Consider the following 15,288-nt stretch of genomic DNA (forward strand, 5'->3'; position numbering starts at 1 on the left):
AGCCCACCAGGGCCGCAGCAGACAAGGCCAAATTGGCGCCTGATATCGTCTACAAGGTCACTGCACACCTCACAAATTTCTCTTTGGACCGAGCCATGGACAGTATCAGGATCGAGAGAAGCACTAGGACAAGGCAGTCGTGCCGATTATGTTCTCGCGTGTAAAGTCGTCAATTGCCGCATAGGCTCCGTTCTGGCCCTGACGAAGGATATCTGTTGGTCTCGTGCACGATGTTGGTTGTTGCTCAGCTTAGCATCCTTGTCACGTTGCGACTATACCGGGATCTTCCTTGATGGTAGGCGCAAACAAAACCCGCTGCTGGCTGGGTTCGCGACCGAGCAAAGACAGATAACTCTTCCACAGCTTCCCACTCGCAATCTCCCGAACGACGGCTCCCGTTGCCCGGAAGTAGAAAAGTGCTTCGTGAGCCGGCAGCGCCCACCGCATGGCCATCCGCATGTGGAAATGGTCCCGAGCAAGGCGGAGAGCAACAGACGCACGATATCTACTTGGCAAGACAATCGAGACTTCTGCCACATGGCTCGTTCGCTCTCGGCAGCTTGCAGCTGCCATTCGTACATGTTGCGTGGGGTCCTTCCGGGCGCTGCTTGTTCGTGTCAGTGTCACCATGGCACGACAGGCACGAGCACCCTTCGGCAGATTGAACTCCCAAGACTGTGAAACCCTGCCAGCAGGAGAGAGAAAAACGACAAAGCATAGCCCAGGTCTAGCTCTACGCGCGACGCGGAGAGAGACAGCAGCCTCTCCGAAGCAGGCTGCGGCTGCACCCGGGTCTCTTACGTAGCGGTGCTGTGGATGTTCGTATCTTCTTGCAGATGGACACATGTACTGTCACACACTGGCATGCAGACACGCATACAGTCCAGTCCACACAACGCGCCCACGCCCATCATGCTTGTCCCCCCTTTTTTGCCGGCTGATTTAGGCGAGACAAAGCCACTGAAGAATTTCCCTGGGGGTGTGTGGCGCTGGGCACTGCCACGTTTGTGCATTACTGTGAAGCGGCGGATGGACGGCAGCAGGGTGATTATGTTACGGGGCTTTGACACAACCGGACGACCAATGTCTGTAGGGCACTCATGCATAATGTGCAGTTGTATGCTAGAGTCTTCCAGCTGTCTGCTGTGCGCCTCTGCGCTGCTGGAACCGGCCTGTGCTAGACTTTTGTCTCTGCTCTCTCTCCATATCTTGGCCATTTCACCTGGTCTGTTGCCCGGTGCCATAAACGGGTTGGACCACGGGAAGGCGGTTGTTTTCTGGCCAACACAGCCACAGCAACGCAATGGATTGTGCCACGCGTCGACCGTTGGTCCGTTCTGAGAATCGACGATGAGGAAAGACGTACCGCCAGTCGCCCTTCTCATGAGAACCACCGAGAATCACCCAGACACAGCCCAGCTCAGACTCTCTACGTTCAGTCCCGAACCCAAGAACCGCCCATGGCCAGATTGGCCTGTCAAGGTTGGCTGGCTGGCAGCTGCGGGCCGTTATTACTTGGTACAACCCCGTTTCGGAGAATTAAGCAAGCAAGCGCCCCCCGTGTGAGGCGGCGTGGCCACCCTTCCCCTTCCGTCCCCGCCGAGCTTGCCTGCCACTGGTGTGTGTGTTTGTGTGTGTCTCAGTTCAGTCGTGACACCCACATACCTGAAAATGCCTAGCTCAACGCCAGCGACTGGTGAGAAAGGTGCGTTACATGCTACCGACGGGACACTCTCACCGTTTTCCCCATTAGTAGGAACGACCTTAAGGTTATAGGGGGGTTTGCTGGGCTGGGGCGGCGGCGGCGACTGATTTGCGGTGTGGGCGGCGGTAAGTGGACGCGGAACGGCGGCTACAGCGGGCCACGGCGTTCACGAGGTTTGGCGGCGCCCACGGGTAAGTGTGTCCCTCTCCCCTCTTGGCACGGCCGGGTCTCGTGTTGTCGAAAACCGGCTTTTCACACTGCGTGCTCGGGTCTTCTTGTGGAGAGCCATGGGGGACCAAATCTCGCCTGCCTCCTGAGTGGGACATTGGCGTGAGTGGGCATGAATGCAGAGTCACTGCCCGTGGGACGTGCCGCAACCGCACGAACGGTTTGAACTGTGATGGTTTGCTCTTGGGACAACCGTGAGAATGTGCTGTACCTCAGGATTTTAGGCCATGGCTGGGGCTGGTCAGCGTTAACACCGTCATGTGTACATGCCTTGCTGGATCGTCAGTTTAGTTCGGCATGTCAAGTGAGAGAAAAAAACAGACATATCCTTCCTCTCCGGTGTGCGTGTGTACACACGCCACTCTACCTCGTTCCAATGATCCAACATAAGGATCTTTCCGGCGGGCGGGCGCATGATTGTTGCATACACGATGCGGCACATGTCCTTCGGCCTGCCTGCCATTCTGCCCCGTGTGTCCCTCTGTCTGAAGCTGACATGGGACCGACCGGTCCCGTTCAGTATGCCTTTCCGTCTTTGTCTCTTGTCTCTGTCCATCTGCTCCCCCTTTTCCAATCCCTGTGTTCAAGACTAGCCGGAGCCATGGCCTGTTGTTGTCTGCCCGCATATGTTTCCTCCTTGCGCGACGAGCACGACTGCTGGGGCCCTCTGAGCGGGTGTTCAATTGCACAGGCAACTTACACAGGAAATTCACGGACGTCGGGCCTTGTTGGCATCGCATACGTGAGTGGCGTGTGCCGAACCAGGCAGAGATTTGCATTCGCGCGCGCGTAAACATCTCCATCTGAATCAAGCATTGTGGGTATCATTCATGGGCTGAACCTAGAAACATAACTCTCGCGCCTCGAGCTCGATGGCCGTCCTACCCCACAGTCGGGAGTCGGAGGCCGTTGCTCAACGCTTTCAGAGCATTTGTCACTGCTCCGCCCCTTCTCCTGACGACAAGGCGACAGGGAATCAGGAGGACCGTATCATACACCGTATCTGCAATATTCCTTAGCGGCGATGGAGAAGCCGAGAAAGCTGTGATGGTTGTCGCTACTCTGATCAACCTGGTGCTCATGCATGCAGAGGACCACACCGGTCAGCGCAGAAAGAAGAAACCGGGCTACCGAATGAGCAGAAACTGGAAAAAGAAGAGGCAGGCTAGCAAGGTCGCGTAGCCTTGCAGACAGTCCATCGAGTGTTCGAACGTTGTCGTCGGTGGGTGCATGTGAGTGCTGTCCATTTGGCTAACGCCACGCTCGTTCAACACGCCTCTCCCAGCGGGTGTACCTGCCTGCCCTGGCCGACAACGATACATTCCTGACAGGGAGGCGTCCTGAAAGGACGCAAGTGCTCAGGAGGGGCCTGCAAGGATCGTCGTCGCTGCCGTCATCTGGGCCGCTACAACTGGCCGCCGAGGCGAACGCTTTCTCGCGGGCTGCATGATCGCAGTGGTGGTGGTGGTGTGATGAACTCCTGCAGCAGGTGTCGTGTGTGCTGGCAATCTTTCTTCGCATATGTAGTAGGTAGGAAGAGAATTGGGGCTGTTCATCGTCAAAGAGGTGTGACGCATTGTGCATCAGAGGACGTGATCGTGGTCCCGTGACATGCGGCAATGGCGAGTGCAGGACGACATGGGCCACGACGGTACAGTGGGTTGTGAGCTAGCAGCGGTAATCCCCCATACAAAAGGAGAGGGAGTGAGATGAAGAAAGAGCCAAAGGGAGCGATTGGTGTACATGCAGTGTCCAGGATCAAGGGTCTTTGTTTCGAGAACAAGTCAAGCGCTGCAAGTTGCAACACAGGCGAAGGGATGTTTGCAGCAGACTGCATGCATGTCGAGAGTCGGCCTGGGCCCCCCCTGGCAAGCCAGCTGGGAATTCTTCAGTGCCGACCTTGCATGGCCCCTGATTCCGCGCTGCCCTTTGCTGGTCCATGGCTTTCCGTGATTGGCCTGGGGTGCGTGTGGTTGTGCTTTGCGGGCGATTGTCAACGCGCAAGGCGCGGCCGAGTGAAAACAACGGCCTGGTCAAGGTGGTCTTTGTGTATCCACCATGACGACTGCGAAGGCGCGAGCATAGTTAGACGCGAACCGGTGTTTTGCCTTTGTTCGCGCTGCTGAAGAGAAGGTCGGATTTTGGGGTGATGGCCCAATCGCGAGGCCGGTTGGGCTCGCGGGCCGCTTTTCTGGTCAACTTGGCGTGTACCTTGCAAGATCGTGCCCTGATCTGATACCTCGCGATCCTCGGCCAGGAGTTTCCCAAGGCCCGAGTAGCCTGCGCCTGCATGATGTATGTATGCGTGTGTGTGTGTCTGTCTGTCTGTCGACTGCATCGCCGGCATGGGCAGGCATGGATGCCAGGCAGATGCAGGGGACTGATGGCGGCGTTCGTGGTTGAATATGGAAACCGTCTGGGGGAACTGTAGTCGACGTGGCACACAGACAGTTGATTTTGGCCGAAAAAGGGGGGTCCATGACAAGTTGGGCAGAATGTGTGCGTGTGCGTTTTTTTGCTGCCATGCAACCCCAATGACGGGATGGGTCTGGCTGTGACGGGACCCCCATATTCGTGGCCGGCATGGCCTGGTCGCTTTGCTGGATTCCCCAGACCTCGAGGTACTTGCTCGAGACTTGCAAGTATACTTTCGTTTTGACGCACGCTGTCATCGCACCGTCGTCGGGTAGTCATGCGTTGAGCGGCCGACTGCATCTGCCTCCCGTCCACTTGTGACAAGATGTCTATATCAGTGTTACCGTGCTCGATGACAAGAGAGGAAGGCAGCACTGTATATAAGGTTGTCTCTTCTGCGCTCAAGTCGTCCACAACTTTCGGGCCAGAGCAGGATTCGTATAGCACGACAGAGAAACCTTCGACTCCTGGCTCCGCGTCTCAAACACCACAACTGCAGTCGACTACTTTCGCTGTTGGAGGAACAAAGACGACGACAAAGAGGTGACCCAACATATCCCGCCGAGAGCTGACCCTGCGGCGTGCGGAAACCTTGGGTGTTCTGGCGAAATCACAAGTCACTGTCAAAGAGGTAAGCCCCCGATGCGTATATATACCCAGACACCAGTGGTCGGCTTGTCAATCAAGCGTTGTACACTGAGCGTGCTCTGATTGCAGAATGCTCATGACTCGCGATGGCAGATCGTGGGATTGCAAGTCAGAAGACGGTCCAAATCGACAAGGAAGACTGGGTCGAGGCGAGAATCCTACAACGACCCGAGCATCCGACCACTGCGATGTGCTTCTACGATCAGAAGACTTGGGGGTGCGGCTATTGGAAATGGGCTGGGTTCAGACAACAATGCCCGAAGGAGTACCGCACAGGCGAGACCTGTGGCCTCAAGCTTGTCTACGAGTCGACCATCGTGGGTGCGCAGTGCAAAGTCTGCGACGCCATCGACAAAAAGAAGCGCAAGTATCAAAAGAAGACAAACGACATGGCGCGATGGAAGGACGACCCGGCGCAATGGGCAAACTACGAAACCGCCGAGGCGGATGCAGCGAAAATCTACGACGAGTGGACCCAGTTGATTGCAGAGCACAACGAGGTCACGATGGTGAGGAGGAGGCGAGACTGATGGGATGCAGCGAGGCTTGCTTCGAACCAGCCGCGGCTTATGGGCGGACTCCCACCTTTGAGCGTGATCCTGGAGATGGACGAAGCAGAAAATGGACTTTGAGGAATCGATTAATTTTAGTCCTTGGGTGGGAGATTGCCTCTCAAGCTGGTGTGTTTTGGGTTTGTTTTCCGGCGCAAGGTGGCTTTCTGTACTTCGGAGTCGATCGGGGTCGAGGGATTGGATTGGCTGTTGTAGGCCACCTTTTAAGGATCTTGGGACGACCAGGGACATGCCTTGGGAAATGTTAAGTGGTTTCCGAATACTCCTTGGGCCGTGATGTGACGGATGTGCGTCAAACCTCCAGAGGACAACGTGTGCCGCACAGGTGCTGCTGAAGGTACAGTTCTCAAGACACTATTGTCGAATGGCCCGCCCTGTCTTCCAGGTGAGCAAAGGCTACAGCGGGTTTTCCCGACGGCTCAGTGTTGTACCGAGCACTCTCCCGTGGCTGGACAAGGGTAAATTAAGCCCAGCGAAGAATCGGAAATCTTAACATGCCCAAGCACACAGCAAAGTAGGCAAGCCCCAGCCTCAGCCTCGGAGTGGCGGCCCATCAGGGGAGCGTGGATGGCTGAACGATGTCATAGCACCACGGAGCTGGGTAATGACTATCAAGAAAACAGTCACCAATGTCTTCTTCCGACAGAAGACCGTACGGGAACGCAGAGCGGTGTCAAACATGCCCCTCCCACCCTCAGTGATCTTAGGCTTGCTGCTGGGAACGGAGAACAAGGTGCCATGTCATGCTCAGCGACCCTACCTACTCGGCGTCTCCACTGGGGTCAGCAGGGCGCACAGACTCCCGTTACTGCCTCCCGGGATCATGCCTGTAAAATTGGACTGACAGGCAACCTGGGTAGAGTCCATCTTCCACGTCGCTCGATGGACGGATGTATTGACGACCAATGTTGTGTGAGAACCTCACCGAAAAATGATGGACTGGCGGGCGAATGGGGTGACGACAACACCGCCCAGCAACCAGGAAACCAATGCGAGGCGAAAGGTTAGTCAAGGCTAGTGCCCGGTTTCTTCAGCAGCTCCCACCATCGCCTCTTTTGAGATTAGTTGTCCTGGGGCCGACTGAGCACGTGGTTTCGAGTCAATGGGTCTCTCAAGCGTCCTTGGTCGCTGTGGGCAGCCGTTTGCCAGGGGTTGATTGGACTCGGCCAGGGCTTCGTGGTCAGGAATGGCCTGTCCTCGCAGAAGCGGCGCATCGGCTGGCCCCATGCAAGCCATTGGTCCCGCAACTTGGCATGCTCTCTCTCGAACCAGCATCAGAGTGCGTCCCGTGGTGAGCTAGACGTAATGGTGTGGGGTGCGATTATGCAGCCTTGGTGTATCGCTCATCTTTTGTGGACTCTTGCTGGTTGTCCAGCCTCGGCGTCGTCGGACTTCTAGAACGTGAAAGCATACAGGACTCCACCAGGTACACGAGGGCCATCGTTCCGGGAAAGTCGTCTCTGCGTATCACCACAGTCTTAAATTTCCATTTTGAGCTGTGAAATCTTGTGACACCATACGGCCGTGGACATTCTAAGTTCTAGGTGTGCCCGGAGATCATCTCGTTCATCAATCGGCGTTGTGGGATATGAAACAGCATGAAATTGTTGGGTTGTGTTGGTAGAGTAGCACGGCGGTCATATTAAGCTAAAGCTTTCGCAGCATCTGCGAAGGTCCCTACGAGAGGCCCGCCGGCCTCCTTGATTGTTGTTTGTCCATGTTGGAGCTCGATGTTGTCCTCGTCGTCGTTGACTGTCCACTCATAACTGACATCTGCTGGGTCGGCCTCGTCGCTGCCATCGTCGGAGGACAGCTTCGCCAGGATGTTCTGGTAACGCGAAACGCGCATATCTTGCCTGGAGAGCATGGCTGGGTGCAATCTTTGCGCTTCTTGAGGAACAACCTCGAAGACGTCCACGAGATTACTGTTCAGGGTCAGTCAGCGGCTTTCTCGTCCCATTGGCTCCTCGTGGAGGACCGGTTTACGATCGGAGGGGCGGGGGTGCATACTTGGACGTTCGCGCGACTACTCTCTGCAGAGCCTCCGTCTCACGCTGAGACTCTAGAGGATCGGCCTGCGCATGGAGGTGCTGGTCGCCAAAGCTTCCATATTGGTTGTTGTTCGCTTCGTCTGAGAGAAGTCGGGATAGATCGTCCTACGCTCGCCGTGTCAGAAGTAGACGTCATAGAGGTTAAGGTGACCGTGATCCATTACCTCGTCGTACGAGTCCTCGCCACGCCTGCCCAAGCAGGACGCACAGATACCCATGTTTTGAAAGAAAGAGCGTATAGGGTCGGGCTACAATATGAGACTGGAAACACTCGGCCGAGAACGGAGGCTGTCGGGGCGTCGTCCCAGGAGAAAGGTGGTCTAAACCATTAAGGGAATGTCGGCGCTCGTGGAAGGATCGAGGCTGTGGTTTGCGTGGGCGGTAGCTACTGTCGCATGTTGGTGCAGGCACTCGGTCGTGGCTGTCGTTGATGCCCGAGCCCTCTGGAAGCCCTGGGTTCTGCACTCTCGTGCTCGTCTTGCGCGCGCGGACGGGTCCGAGGTTGTCTGGCGCTCAGGTGGTGTATCGCAATGTCACCCAGTCACCCAGCGTGACGCATTTGTTGTGATGGAGGTTTGCAGGATGCATGCACCGCCCGTCATGTGGAGCCCGAGGTTGCCCAGGTGCAGCTGCCCAGTTGGGTGCCCAGGCACGTACAAGCTTTCGCAGATGGCAGCCCCGTCTGCCAGCTGGTCACGACAATTACACTCGACCCGACGGACCACGGTGATTCTTCAAGCCCCCCCCCCCATGTCGCGCGCCAAGGGTCAAGGTTCACAAGGCCCGGCCCGTTGTTGGTGGCACAACCAGACTACTGGGACGCCAGCCTTGCCCACCAACCTTCATTACTAACTGGCCGGCTGATGGAGTGCTCTGATTAATTAATTATTGGAGTGCGTGTCAATGGGAAGGGGGGAGGAGGTCTGCCCAGCTCGGCATGGGGAAGCTACGGAGGACAGCTCACACCAGATGCACGCTCTGGTCACGGTTCCGCCTCCACTGCCTCCCAATCCAGCACCTCTCGCACACGCCATGCTGGCTCCAGAGCGGAATTCCCGCGTGCATAGGCTCACTCCTGGTGTCCGCTCTTAGCCAGCTTCGTTGCCATGCAATGTCGAGGGGCCAGCGATGCCCAGCTGGGCCCCTTTCGGCGGACTAGGACACAGCACGGCTGCTTCCCCGGCTCCGCGACCATGAGGATGACTTGCTTGTCTAGAGCGTTGAGCCACCACACAAAGGGAGCCGTCTCAACGATATGAGATCAATGACGCGAGGGCAGAAGTATCCGATGCGACAGCGGCAGACACGTGCGGGCAGTCATGGCAATAGAAGTTCCTGGCTGTCCAACGCACCGACCGTCATGACCACCGCTGACCTGACCGAGCCAGATCCATGGCGTTCACCGGTAGCCACGCGTCTAGCCTCCTCTTCCAAGGCGTGTGACGCCTCGAGTCACCCCAAGGTACATCAAAAGCAACTCGTCCGAAAGTGACAATCGTCGCTTGCATTTGACATGGAAGGTGTCGGGCAGAGAGTTGGGTAACAGGGGGTGGGCCGCACGCCACAAACTCACCTGCTTCGCCCTGGCCGCAGGACGACCGCTCCAGCGCAAATTTTTTCGGCTCGGAATGGTCTCCGGTCATGAGATCCCTCGCATCAAAGTCCTCCTGCCCGACGAAAGATTCCGCTCGTTCGGCTGGAATAAAATAACACATCAACCTTTCCGCATCGAGCACCGTACCTTGAACAAGTCCTTCAGACATGGGCAGTTGATGAATCTGCTGCCTCGTGATATACCACACAAAAGCAATCAGCATGTGCGGAAGCTGTCGGGGGTTTCCGGACTCCAGTAGATCCGAGCGCAGCCACCGACCTTGTTATTGAGCCGGCCTGACTGATATCCAGGCTCGAAGCCCGAAACCCCTGCAAGCCAAGGCGTCGGTGCTAGCAGCAACGGGTTTCCTCCAATCCGGCGCACCGGAAAAAGGCTGTGCCTAGCCGTCGTTGAAGAGACATGGTGGCCTCATCAGATGATCTACATTTACATTTCAATGAGTGCCGGGAAATGGCACCAGGTCTTTGATTGTCATTATGCGGAGGGGAAACTCGGTCGAAAACGCTCGGAAGATGGCAAGAAATGATGCTACATCTGGTGTACAAGAACGTCCGTCGTGCCCCGTACGCTCTACCAAGATACAATGCTGGCAGCCCCCCTGACATTATGGTCGGCGTGTAAAAGACCCTCTTTTGGTGGTCATGTGTGTCTGAATGCTCGCCTCACCCGGATTCTATGCCGATCCTCGGAATTCAACACGACAACATTTACCCGGTGAGACACAACGGCTACCACGTGAGACAAGGTATACGCCTTGCGAGGGACCTGCCTGGCAAGGATCAAGGTTGACATGAGGAGACTGGGGGCATGCACAAGTAAAAGCTACAGGGCAGGTCTTATGGTGCAGCTCATTCGGTGGAAGCAGCGCTGTTCTTCAGCGTGCTAGGACGTCGAGCACTGGTCTTATTCTGCTGAATGAACCCACTGATGGGCCAGCTCCCCTGGTCATTCCAAAATCGCTTCTGGTAATAATGGCAGGATTCCGCCTCCAGTCAGAATTATTACACTCTCCCTATCAGCATTGTAATCGCGCACTGGGCATCGGTATGTCCGTCCGCTACACAGGCCTGAGCTGGAGACCACAGTCACCCTCTAAGGCTGCAGATACCGAGACAGCCATGGCCGTACTGCTGAAGCATAAGCCTGTCAACATTCTCTCTCTACGAAACTCGAGAAAGCATCGTGTGCCACTCACCGACAAAAAAAAAAGACGACGACTTGCATGGCACGGAGAAACCTGCAGACAGGGCCAATCCAGTAAGTGATGCCACGTTCTGGCATGATGGAGAGAAATTCGATGTGCCGATTGACTAGCTCATCTTGGGCATCTACAACGGTTCCACGGAGGATTGCATAGTGCAAAATTCCGAGAGAATTGATTCCCACCCACGCGTGAATAGGATGGATTGGTCAGAGCAATGGAGAATGACAATAATCGGATTTGATTTGCACGGCATCAAAGTGGGCCGCATTGATCTTGGCAGGCAAGACCTACAATTTCACGACGTCAGCCATGCCATTTCAGTTGCCAGAGTTTATGGTTATTACCATAACAACCATACATAAGATCTCACTCCTGGTCGTGTCACGGTGCCGCTTCTGTGAGCGACTGCGACCCAGGGCGCTTCTGCCTAAACCATCGGCTTAGCGTCCATTGGTGGACAGCCCAAGTAATGACTAGCGTCAACCAAGTCACATACTGACTAGGACAACAATAAACATACAACTGGCGCGTCCCTCCACGGATCATAGCCTTTGGAAACGGGAATTATCCGTCGTACGATGTACAGGTGTTAGGCGTCTGGTAGTCTTGGGGGCATATTCCACTCTCCACGCGTCCGCAAGGTACGTGGGTGGCTCACTCCATGGAAACGGCGATCACGCTCGCGGTACGGGACCAAGCTCGGAGAACGAAAACAGCAAATGCTGACCTTTCCCAGGCATAATCATAATTGAACCTCTTCAAGACCGCCGCCGCCAGGCGTCAGCGATTGTGTTGCCGACGACGCAGCCGGCTTGCGCCTTAGGCTCGCTCTGCGAAACACACCATCGCTGTTCAACAACATGCCCAAACAACCCCGGGCTTGCCAGCATACAACCCTCCAGCTCGAGCCATCGGCGTGCGCCGCTCGTGTCGGCTTTACGCCCACTGCCGCCACCGAGCTCCTCGCGGCGGCCGAATTATCCGGGGAAACTCACCACGATGGTGTTGTTGGCACGGCGGAAGCGGTGGTAAAAGAGCTGTCGGCGTTCTTCCCGGCTCCTCTGATCCTGCCGGGGGACGAACTCGCCTACGAGCCCACCGAGGAAGGGCAGTCGTGTCACGAGTGGCTGCATGAGACGGAGAGGAACCAGCCCATGGCGAAGCGCGGGACTCTGTATGTTGCTTCTGTGCCAAGGATCGATCCGGAAGTCAAGCACGTCGAGACGTGGACAAGGCCAGGAGCCGCGGCGGCGCGAAAAACCCCTCCAGGTGATGCGTCGCTCCTCCAGCCGCCCCAAGCCGAGGACATTATCGACTTCCTGAGCGCATTCTACCACGGCGTACCAGTAAAGCCGTTTCCGCAGCAGCTACGGTTCGTCGCCTGGGACGGCGAAACGGACAGAGAGGACGTGCGCAACGGCATGTCCTACATTGGCCTCGCCACAACACGGGATAACAACTGCACCCGGATCCGCGCGCGTACATCGCCTGACGGGGAGGTCTTCCCGAAGCAGCTCAACCTCGAGGACATTCTGGACGCGGGCATCGAGATGCTGCCCGGCGACGCGTACGCGCTGCTACTCCTGGTCGACCACGACCTGTACGAGAGCGACGAAGACGACTTCTGCTGCGGCCGGGCGTACGGCGGGAGCCGGGTGTGCGTGGTGCAGACGGCCCGGTACCACCCGGCGCTCGACGCGCACGCGGGCATAGACGCGGCGCACATGTGGCCCACGTCGCACTGCAAGACCTACCTCGACAAGCTGTGCCGCGCCGAGGGCATCAGTGTCGCCTCCGGCGGCGGCCGGGGGTCTGCTGCTGCCGCTGCTGCGGGCGGCAGCAGCAGCAGCAGCAGCAGCAGCAAGCCACCTCTGCGAGCTGCCGTTGACGCCGCTGTCCAGGCCGCACAAGGTTCACTCACAGGAAAAACCTCTACTGTCGCCACCACGTCCGGCAGCGGCACACCTGCTGCCGGGGCGGTATCGCAAGCAGACCAGGAGGCAATGGGCCGCCCCAGCCCGGCACAGCGACAGCGACAGCAGCAGCAGCAGGGCCTCTGGCTCTCCCGCCTGGCCAGGACGACGGCGCACGAGCTCGGGCATTGCTTCGGCATGGACCACTGCGTGTACTACGCCTGCCTGATGCAGAGCACAGCCAGCATGGCCGAGGACGTGCGGCAGCCGCCGTACTTGTGTCCCGTGTGCCTGAACAAGGTCGCGCACGCTGTTGCGGGGGAGCTGCTGCCAGGGACTCGAGGAGGGAAGATGAGAAAAATGCAGCAGCCACAGAAGAAGAAGGCAGCAACAACGAGAGGAGGATCTCGTGATGTGCTACGGGCAGCCGAGGCGCCGGAGACGACGGACTACCTGATCCAGAGATACGCAGCCATCGCCGACTTCTGTGGCAAGTGGGCGCCGCACGTAGGCATGTTTGCGGGATACAGGGCGTGGGCGCTCGCGAGGATTGACAGCTTGCAGGGCGGGAGCAGCCGCCGCTCCCCAGAGGGCCCAGAGGGACGGCAGGTCATCATAATCTTGGACGACTGATTCCCCAGCGTTGCACGCACGGGCGATGGGAGGCCCCATTGATCATTGCACCACTGGACTCTGATCGGGAGATGTAGAGCAGGTGGTCCTCATGCTGTCCGGGAAGAAAAACACCAGAATCTTCCTACACGGTCGATGATGCGGTGCCTTTGCTGCTTGCTGCGGCCTTGATGCTAATCTTGTCTCTTGAAGCAGACTCCCAAATCGCCTCACTCCACTGAAAAGAAATATTGAGATAACGACATGCTTGATTGCGTACTTCGTGTACACATGTGGTACAACTACAGCCGCATGTAGTGAAAGTGAAACCGCGGCTTCCGTTGTCTCACAGGAAAATGACGTCACCGAATCACTCCCCGCTTCCCCAATTCACGAACCCCCATTCACCATCTGTGAGGGACCGTGAATGACCGGCCCTCAACATCGCTTGGCATTGAGCGAATCCCTTCATAGCCACTAGCTAGCCAATGAGCCGACACCAAAACAGAATCGCGCGCCTTAATCTTGACATCTCTAGTGTCGAGCCCCGCTGGGCTGGAGCCATTGGTACCTTCGTCCTGGGTGATACGGGACTCTGCTGCCGCTGGTCGGGCAAAAGGCGTGAGCCGGTGGAATTGCAGCTCCGGGGAAAGCGGGGCCGCATCGTTGCCCGTCCCGTCACGACCACTTTCCAGTGCACGCCGTCAAAGTACAAAGGTCCGCTGAGCGGCTGAAAGGTGCCTCCTGGGCAAGGGGGCATGGTGCCTTACACAGCTTTCAAAAGGTAGAAGAGAACACCATCCTCGACTTCGGACTCGGTCCTGCACTTCTGATATCCTTCTCGCTGTGCTTTCTTGCAAGACCGGACCTCTCATAGTTCACGCAACACTCACCATCGATTTCACACATCCCTCCGTGAGAACGATGGCAGCACCATCAAGCACCGCCACCAATGGGTCCGGCAACGACAGCAGCATTGACATCACGGCCCAATGTCTCTGCAAGAAACACTCGTTCACCGCCACGGTGCCCTTGGCCTCCCTCCCACTCAAGGCGACGGCCTGCCACTGCGACTCATGCCGATACAACACCGGCGCTCTATACAGTGCCGACGCTGGCTGGCCTGGCGACCCGGCCGCGGTGCGCGAGTCGGGGCTCAGCGTGTACTACTTTTCGGACAACATCAACGTCTTGTTCTGCGGGCGGTGCGGGTCGACCATGTTCTTCGAGGAGAAGGAGCACGGAAAGGTGGAGACGTCGTATGCCGTCTTCACCGGGGCGCTGCCGAATGTAGAGCTCCCTGGCGGTGGTCCGCTTGTGGCGATCGAACACCACATGTTTCTGGATGACACGAGGGACGGTGGAGCGTCGCCGTGGCTAAGGAATACCGATTACGACGTGAAAAATGGGTGTTACAAAGCTGCTCGCCGCTGGCACGGACGGAGGTTCAAGAGCGATGAGATCCTTGAAGGAGACGACTGGCCGTCACTCAAAGACCTTTCCGTCATGACTGACGGTGCAGCAGCACAAACTCACGCGAGCGATTCACAGGAACTGAGCGACATTACGATCCCAGTCAAATGCAGGTGCGGCGGCGTCCACGTGGAGCTGCTCGCCTCGGTGGCCAGGAAAGAGTTCTCGCGGATGCAGCGGGACCAGCTACCTCGCTTCGTCGATCCGGACAACAACAAGTCCCTCGCGTCATTCGATGTGTGCGACTCGTGCCGGACAGTCTCGGGCTTGGACATCTTCCACTGGACCTTTTTTTGGCTAAAGCACATCCGCTTTCCGCAGAACGCTGCCAGCTCGTCGGGACCGGAATTCCCCGTGTCCACGGCGGCACTAAAGAAGGCGGTACTGCAGGACAAAGAGGCGAGGGACCCTCGGCTCGGCGCACTTGAGATGTACGAAAGCTCTCCAGACGTGCAGCGCTACTTCTGTGGGGGCTGCTCGGCCGTGGTGTTTTATGCGGTTGACGATCTAGCTAACCAGGTTGATGTTGCTCTTGGCCTTCTCCGTGCGCCGCCAGTGGGCAAGAACACTAGTGACGGCAGTGATGTCCACGGCGGCGCCCGTGCCGAACATCTCCTCAGCTGGAAGTTCGGTGGCACCATGGCCTGGCAGCAGGATGTGCAAGGAGGATGGAGAGACGGCCTGGTTAAGATTGTGACTGATGACGTGACTGCGTGGAGAGACAAGCGAGGGTTGGCAAAGAACTGGCGAGTCCGAAATGACGAGAAGGCGGCTGTGGAGGGTGCAAAGAGCGGTTGAGATGACGCCTTCTGGGCACGGAGAGATGGTCGTTGGCTTCTCAAGCTTGCGCAC

The 15,288-nt window shown here is 57.3% G+C and overlaps 8 protein-coding genes across 8 annotated transcripts; 4 read left to right on the plus strand and 4 right to left on the minus strand.

The window, feature by feature from the left end:
• The first annotated feature begins 1,723 nt into the window (after nucleotides 1-1,723).
• Nucleotides 1,724-2,770, plus strand: B0I36DRAFT_146033 (uncharacterized protein). Its single transcript, XM_046148436.1, has one exon. It carries the CDS (start codon nucleotides 2,106-2,108, stop codon nucleotides 2,724-2,726), a length of 621 nt encoding a protein of 206 aa, XP_046010784.1. The 5' UTR covers nucleotides 1,724-2,105; the 3' UTR covers nucleotides 2,727-2,770.
• Nucleotides 2,771-3,100, minus strand: B0I36DRAFT_146034 (uncharacterized protein). Its single transcript, XM_046148437.1, has one exon. It carries the CDS (start codon nucleotides 3,013-3,015, stop codon nucleotides 2,815-2,817), a length of 201 nt encoding a protein of 66 aa, XP_046010785.1. The 5' UTR covers nucleotides 3,016-3,100; the 3' UTR covers nucleotides 2,771-2,814.
• A 736-nt stretch (nucleotides 3,101-3,836) lies between these two features.
• Nucleotides 3,837-4,846, minus strand: B0I36DRAFT_146036 (uncharacterized protein). The gene has a single exon (XM_046148438.1). It carries the CDS (start codon nucleotides 4,646-4,648, stop codon nucleotides 4,019-4,021), a length of 630 nt encoding a protein of 209 aa, XP_046010786.1. The 5' UTR covers nucleotides 4,649-4,846; the 3' UTR covers nucleotides 3,837-4,018.
• Nucleotides 4,847-5,184: 338 nt separating this feature from the next.
• Nucleotides 5,185-5,526, plus strand: B0I36DRAFT_246329 (uncharacterized protein; the record flags this gene model as incomplete). The annotated part of the gene is made up of 1 exon (XM_046150224.1): nucleotides 5,185-5,526. The coding sequence occupies one exon, from the start codon at nucleotides 5,185-5,187 to the stop codon at nucleotides 5,524-5,526; it is 342 nt and encodes a 113-aa protein (XP_046010787.1).
• Nucleotides 5,527-7,036: 1,510 nt separating this feature from the next.
• Nucleotides 7,037-7,984, minus strand: B0I36DRAFT_146047 (late endosomal/lysosomal adaptor and MAPK and MTOR activator-domain-containing protein). The gene is made up of 3 exons (XM_046148439.1): nucleotides 7,784-7,984; nucleotides 7,579-7,724; nucleotides 7,037-7,493 (listed from the first exon to the last, which is right to left on the minus strand). The coding sequence occupies exons 1-3, from the start codon at nucleotides 7,835-7,837 to the stop codon at nucleotides 7,211-7,213; spliced, it is 483 nt and encodes a 160-aa protein (XP_046010788.1). The 5' UTR covers nucleotides 7,838-7,984; the 3' UTR covers nucleotides 7,037-7,210.
• A 530-nt stretch (nucleotides 7,985-8,514) lies between these two features.
• On the minus strand, nucleotides 8,515-9,716 carry B0I36DRAFT_328403 (uncharacterized protein). The gene has a single exon (XM_046154586.1). The coding sequence runs from the start codon at nucleotides 9,434-9,436 to the stop codon at nucleotides 8,978-8,980; it is 459 nt and encodes a 152-aa protein (XP_046010789.1). The 5' UTR covers nucleotides 9,437-9,716; the 3' UTR covers nucleotides 8,515-8,977.
• Nucleotides 9,717-10,873: 1,157 nt separating this feature from the next.
• Nucleotides 10,874-13,218, plus strand: B0I36DRAFT_146072 (uncharacterized protein). The gene is made up of 2 exons (XM_046148440.1): nucleotides 10,874-11,123; nucleotides 11,175-13,218. Exon 2 carries the CDS (start codon nucleotides 11,299-11,301, stop codon nucleotides 12,982-12,984), a length of 1,686 nt encoding a protein of 561 aa, XP_046010790.1. The 5' UTR covers nucleotides 10,874-11,123; nucleotides 11,175-11,298; the 3' UTR covers nucleotides 12,985-13,218.
• Nucleotides 13,219-13,887: 669 nt separating this feature from the next.
• Nucleotides 13,888-15,234, plus strand: B0I36DRAFT_328406 (uncharacterized protein; the record flags this gene model as incomplete). Its single annotated transcript, XM_046154587.1, has 1 exon — nucleotides 13,888-15,234. One exon carries the CDS (start codon nucleotides 13,888-13,890, stop codon nucleotides 15,232-15,234), a length of 1,347 nt encoding a protein of 448 aa, XP_046010791.1.
• Nucleotides 15,235-15,288: the final 54 nt, after the last annotated feature.

The sequence above is a fragment of the Microdochium trichocladiopsis genome (genome assembly GCF_020744255.1).
Source record: "Microdochium trichocladiopsis strain MPI-CAGE-CH-0230 chromosome Unknown B0I36scaffold_7, whole genome shotgun sequence".
Lineage (NCBI taxonomy): Eukaryota > Fungi > Ascomycota > Sordariomycetes > Xylariales > Microdochiaceae > Microdochium > Microdochium trichocladiopsis.